Source organism: Arachis ipaensis, chromosome B05, assembly GCF_000816755.2.
Source record: "Arachis ipaensis cultivar K30076 chromosome B05, Araip1.1, whole genome shotgun sequence".
Lineage (NCBI taxonomy): Eukaryota > Viridiplantae > Streptophyta > Magnoliopsida > Fabales > Fabaceae > Arachis > Arachis ipaensis.
The window spans coordinates 59,578,832-59,585,810 of NC_029789.2; the positions used below are offsets into that span (position 1 = coordinate 59,578,832).

The window sequence follows — 6,979 nt, forward strand, 5'->3', positions numbered from 1 at the left end:
TGATTTCTAATTGAATAAGGTTCCTACATTTTTGTGGAAGTAGAAAAATGATTGTGAAGAACTAAAATACATTTCATGGTGTCTTGTATGATGGGAACATTTGGGTTAGTATGAGTTAACCAAACATTTTCCCTTATCAGTTAGTTTCACTTTCTATACTCAAATATTTCAGGCTTCAAGTTCATGTTCTCTCTTTTCTTGTTTTGTAGTTATGTTGCATCGGAGTATGCATGCACTAGAATGCTGACTGAGAAGACTGATGTTTATAGCTTTGGAATACTTATTATGGAAATAATTACCGGAAGAAGTCTCGTTAATTATAGTAAACGCCAAGGAGAGGTTAGAGGCTATAACCAATAATAGTATACAGTTTTGGTTTTAATCTTCTTACACTGTTCTACGCTGATTATTTTCTCTCTTTTTCTGTTTTCCTAACTAGAATTTGGTATATTTAGAGGTTAATTTAATTGAGTGATTGAAAACTATGGTTGGCAATAGAAAATTAGAGGAACTCATCGATCCGAACCTTCTTGAAAAGCCATCTTCAAAGGCTCTTAAGTTTTTCTCTGTTAGTTGCTCTTAAATGTGTTGATCCAGATGCCACAAAGAGACCTAAAATCAGACACATAATCCACATGCTTATGGCTGACAAGATCCTATTCCGTGATGTATGTTCTTTCCCTTTTTTGAACTTTGCATTATACATAACCAGAGAGCAAAAGCAAGATGGTTCAACATTGCTATAATCTGATTCTCATTTATCACTGTTTTATCATTCTTTCTTGTAGGAACGGAGGACTGGAGGGGAATCGTTGTGATCCCATCACAATTATCATCATGAGCAAAAGGACTCTAGCAGAGATAGAAAGTGAATAGATGGAGAGATCACTGATCGAAGTGAAGATGATAATAGCAGTAAAAATCTTGTCCATCGCACTAGGTTGAGATGATAGTTGTTAAATGATAAATGTAGCTATGTATTTATTATTTTTGGTTTTAATAGTTCGCCTATATTAATTTCTACCTCAATCTGGACAACATGCAATGAGTGTATTTTTGCTGCATAATTTCCCCTCCCACCATAATTTGAGATTCATTGTATACTCATTCATTATTACTAAAAATCAAAATCTTGATGTCATCCTTCTGCTTTATAAGACAAAAGTAGCTCAAGTGTTTTATAAAAAGTAATAATATTTTCAAGTTGCTCAAACTGTAGTATCAAACTACCGTTGTCTCATTCTAGTCCCATCATAACTTATGGCCCTATCATAAATTAAGTACTTGTCATTTTGTGAGTGTAGTTGTTATGAGTATTAGACAACAGAACATCAAATTTTAACGTGAAAAAAAACTTACCAATGTGAGAGATAAAAAAAAATCCACAGCAAGGTAAAAATTTTCACTATTTTCCAAAACAAAGCTACAAACAAGGGGATAAATCTCAATTTGGCCCCGAAAATTTGGCTTGATGCTCAAAATGACCCCTATAATTTTGTTGGCCCCAATTAGAACCCCAAAATTTATAATTGTGGCTCCAACTTGCCCTTGCGATCATCTCCATCACCAAAATACTGATCTAGTGCAATTGCATGACATGGTGGACACTACTTAAACGATGACGCATTGGTTTCGTGCGCAAACCCTTTGGAAACCACGTAGTGTAAGGGTTTTCTTGATATTTGGCAACTTATGATCGTCGTAGTGGAAAGAAAGAGAGTTTTAACCCACAAAAAACTGAAACGACATGCTTTCCAAAGGGTTTGGGCGCGAAACTAATGCGTCGTCGTTTAAGTAGTGTCCACCGTGTCATGCAATTGCATCAAATCAGCATTCTCGTGACAGAGATGATCGCAGGGAAAAGTTGGAGCCACAATTGTAAATTTGGGGGTTCTAATTGGGGCCAATGAAATTGTAGGGGTCATTCTGAGTATCGGACTAAATTTCAAGAGCCAAATTGAGTTTTAACTCTACAAACAAGTCTCAAAACTTACAAGCACTAAGCATACATGCAGAACTCTTTTACAAGAACATAAACACATAAACTAAATGGTGAAATCAATGATACAATAGACGGCTGTTGCTATGATTAAATCAATGATACAACAGACGGCCGTTGCTTACAAACTTTTTGGCTAGAGATCTTGGATTGCAATCACACCTCAAAGTTGAAGGACTATGAGTGAAGAACTCCAGGTAAACCAGAAAAGAATTTAACCATTTGATCATTCATTTATTCAGGTTAATACACTAATTGTGATGTAGAGGGACTCTCCAAAAAGTGTTTGCTTGGGCCTCACACAAAGAAAAATTATCATAACCTGCTTGATAAATACACAATGATGTATTATTCCTTTTTAGCTTCAAAAACAGAACCGAAAGGGACAAATTTAGGTTGAGAAAAGATTGACACAATAATAATACCGCAATGCAAAATTTTACAAAAGTACTTACATGCTCACCAAGTTGCAACTGCTACAGAAACTGCCTAAATCACATTTTAATGGTTGAATCTAGAAAGAAAGTAGATCCTCGACCATAACAGTTATCTATTTCTTGATGCCCCTGAAAAATCTATTTGAGTTGGTATTCATAAGAAATGATATGAGATAGAGCAGTTTCAAAGGGAAAAAAAACTAAAAATCTATTTATAAGTGATTTGCAGGTTTTGAAAAGGATAATAACTTTCTAAGGGAAAAAACTAAAAATCTAACTAAACTTATAAATCATCAATCAGAGGCTTCAAAACTTAAGAAAGAGAGCAAATTGAGTTTATAGAACTTCTAAGATCATTCCTACTACCGAGTACCAATGCTATATCCTATGGTGCATGGAATATAAGTGATTGTTCAAAGAATTACTTACAGAATGTTGAATATAAATGATCATGATAGTAAGTACACTTCCTTCCTTCATCTTCTCTATAAGGAGGTGAAAGAATCTCTAACACAGCACAAGGTGTTATTGCTGTGAAACAATGCAGATTTTCACCATGTTTTGGATATAAAACCGATGTCTCGCATGGTGCAGTCATGACCTTATCAACAGCTAGCTTAGCCAGTCTAACTAAAACAAAAAAAATTACAACAAAATCATTTTAAAACATGGATGCAGAATAGCAAGTTTTATAAGTCACTAAATATGATATCATATTGTTTAATAATGTTGATAAAAAGATCTCATGAATGAGATATAGAATTATGCAATTTTAAATCCTCAACAGTAGTAGCAATTTCATAGGAAATTCTATAGAAAAATGATTAATCCCCTAATACTCTTACTAATAATTTTCCCTAACTAATAGATTTAGAATTAAACAAAAAACTTTTTCATTTACTAATAAGGCTTCCTCTTCCTTTTTATATTATCTACTTCTGATTTTGCTACTAATTGAAATCTTTATTCCTTTAATTGATTATATCACACAGGAGCAAGAAGAAAAAGAGAGGTCAACAGGTAGTTAGACCTAATAAAAGTGGAAGAGGGCTCTGTCAATTTAGTATGAAAGGTTTTTTATAATTGATTTGTTCTTCAACAAATTGATTCAAATTAATAATAACCTAGCAATTAAATAAAAATATTTCTGAAGTTTAAACTAACAAGTTTTACAAAATACACCATGAGGTAAAATCAATCAAATTCCTTCCTTCAATCATCCTTATTTTATTTTATTTTACCCAGTAAATCAATATAATTGGAAAAATCATTGACTTCCTAATGATACAATCTCTGAAATTTACTCCTAATCCAATGAGTTCCCTCATATAAGACACCATGTATTGTATTTTAGTTTGTCACAATCATTGCCCTACTTCGACAATAGAGGTTAAACTTCAAACAAGAAAAAAATAGAAATCTTATTCAATTAGAAATCAAAAGAGCAACTACCAACCAAATCACAACAATCAAATTCAATCATTCAAGCATAATCAAGGACTCATAATCCATTTTGAAACTTTTCATTGGTTTATTATCAAATTCTTTTGAAATCAAAACAACATTCAATATTCTAGCAAACGAAGAACATTCAAATTCACATAAATTTTTCATAGAAAAGAAAATAAAGTACAATAAAAATAAAAACAAAATAGAACTTAAAGGAGTAGGTCGCAGAGGCAGAGGTGGAGGAAGAAGGACAGAGATCAAAGTCACTAGTGAAGAAGAGGAACAGAGAGGCGACAGAAAATAATGAAGTGGTGGACCCGAGTGTAGCGGCGGCGGCGGCAGCGTGTTGCGGCGTCGAGGATCAGAGAACAAGCACGATGCAGGGGAGAACGAGCAATTTCGCGGATGGAGAAGATCAGAGAACGATCACAACGCAGGGAGAAGATCAGAGAGCGAGCTACTGCGGAGGGAGAGGAACAAAGAACAAGCAACGTTAATGGAAAGCAACAATAGCTCTAACAGAGCTCTGGACTCTTCTATTTGAAACTCAAATTAAAAGAAATAGAAAGAATGTATAAAATAAAAAAAATAAAAGACAAATATTTAATTATTAATTCTTTTAAAAATAGAAAAAATAAAATTTATTTTATAAATATTTTAGTAATAGTTAATCATGCTCTTATATAAAAATAGAAATAAAAAATCCGTGGCCGTTTATATAATATTTTTATGTTGTACTAACACACTGCAATTTACAGCTAACCTAACAAGGCAACAACTTAACTCCAATATTAGGTTATTATTTTGTTAATTGTTAGAGAAGAGGAAAAAAGGATTTGAACTATATGAATTAAGAATTATTGAAGTGTGTGAGCGCCTATTTATAACGCACACATCTCAAGTCTCAACACTTTCCGTTGGCCCTTTGCTTTCTCTTCTCTCTCAGATCTGCTTCGCTGGTAATTCTTTCGCTCTGTTTTCTCTCTTTTTCTTTTAGTTTTCTTCCCGTTTTCTCGTCAGAATTAGGGTTTTGTTTCTTCTTGCTTCAATTTTCATCGAAGAAATACCCTCTGTTTCTGTGATAATTCTTCATTTCTCTTCAGGATCTAAAACCCTCCATTTTTATACTTTCGTTTGATCTCTGCTCTTTTTTTTGTGGGATTTTTCTCTGTGCTTCATTCGTCCCTCGTGTTCAGATCCTTTATCAACATTTATTTACTTTTATCTTATTATTAAATTTAATATAGAATTATACAGTGTGGAGGTGTGGGTATATATATATGGGGTTTATGCTTTCAGGGTTAAGATTGATGTGATCTCATTTTAATTCTTTGTGTTTTGCTTATTCGTGTGCTTGTACTGTGAAGTATGCTGTTTTATTTGTGGTTCGTTTAGAAGCTGATTCCCTTGGGTACATTTGTTCCAAAGGAATGGGGGAGATTTATACGCAGACATTTTAATTGTATGTAATGTATTTAACCTATTAACCTATTTGCCAAAAATGATGACGATCATTGTAGTGTCATAAAAAGTCTGGTAATGAAGCTATTTATTTGAGACTTGGTTAATTTTTAAGTAAGCTAGTATGAAAGCAACCTCAATTAACTGTGGTTTTAATATTTATACACCCCAGCTAATTTTCTTCCTTCCGTATCCTCTTCGACTTCGTGTTCTAACATATGTAATCTTGTTAATCACATGTATTCATCTTATGGTTTTTTCCCCCCTTTCGGGAAAAAAAGTTGAAGAGTATGGGTCGTGGAGTTAGCAGTGGCGGCGGGCAAAGTTCATTAGGCTATCTTTTTGGTAGTGGAGAGGGAGAGGCCCTGAAACCAGCACCAAAAAATACCCAACCTGAAGCACAGACCGTAAATGATGTGCCTCCTCCTAAGCCAGCACCTCCTAAAATAACAATAGACCCAAACAAGCCTGCTGGTATCAATAGTAATTCTATAGATGGCCAGAATACGGGCAACTTCATCACGGTACTTCCTTTACTTTGATTGCATCTTTTTCAAGCTCTAATGCATCAAGTCATGAATGTTAAGTACACTATAATAGATTGAAGCTGGTTTACTACTGCTGACTGCTGAGCATACACTCTTAGAAAAGCAGCATCGTCTATAATGGAAAATGAAATTAGGAAAATTAAAATGATTATTTAAGTTCTTTTAGCTTCTACTTAGTTATGCAGTTAACCTTACACATGATCACTATATGTTCACACTTTAGAATAAAAGATTGAGCCTTAAGTATGCTTATATAAACTGTAGTGTATTTATGTTATGACAATTGGTTTTGTGAAATGTACTATGCTTAGTGGGATAAAGTGCATTAAGATGATGAGAAATAACAACATATATAAAAACTATATATCCGACTTTGTCTCGATGAACTTTCTAATTCTACTCAGCTTGAGTTTTCTTGCTAGTGGTTGTTCTGCTCATGGTTAGATTATATTTTTTGAGGAATTTTTTGTAATTGATGTCTTGTTCTATCTAATTTGACCACAGGACCGACCTTCGACCAAGGTCCATGCTGCCCCTGGCGGGGGCTCCTCTCTGGGTTACCTCTTTGGTGGACCAGGTGATGCAAAATGATATATTGCTTGCGAAGCTTTTGGCACGCTGAATGATTTTTTCCTTTTTGGGTGAAAACATGATGGAATGAATGAAATATATAATGTAATATAAGGTTGTGGTTGTGGGGATAAGTCAATCAAGAATGCTATAATACATGTGCTAAACATCTATTACAAACCTGTGCTTGTCAGAAACAAATATTTCTGTTTTTAAATGTCGATTTCTCTTGTAGTTTTGTATTTTATGTGTTCCTGGTAACCCTTTTCTGTTGTTATTACCACCACGTTGTTTGGTTGATAGGAATAACTCGTGCAATTAGTATTTTTACTCGTAATATTATTACGGAAATATAAAATTTTCAAAATTGTGGATTTTTTATTCGTAATAATATTTTTGGAATACAAATTTTTTAAAATTACGGTTCATTTTGTCGTGATAATATAGATTATGCATGACGATTTATAAAATCAAACTATTTTTACAAAAAAAAGTTATAAGTTAATAAAAGTCTT

General features: G+C 33.5%; 1 protein-coding gene across 1 annotated transcript; it reads left to right on the top strand.

Moving 5' to 3' along the window:
• LOC107643645 (protein SPIRAL1-like 1) lies at window positions 4,687-6,706 on the top strand. The gene is made up of 3 exons (XM_016347346.2): window positions 4,687-4,844; window positions 5,628-5,870; window positions 6,399-6,706. The coding sequence occupies exons 2-3, from the start codon at window positions 5,637-5,639 to the stop codon at window positions 6,483-6,485; spliced, it is 321 nt and encodes a 106-aa protein (XP_016202832.1). The 5' UTR covers window positions 4,687-4,844; window positions 5,628-5,636; the 3' UTR covers window positions 6,486-6,706.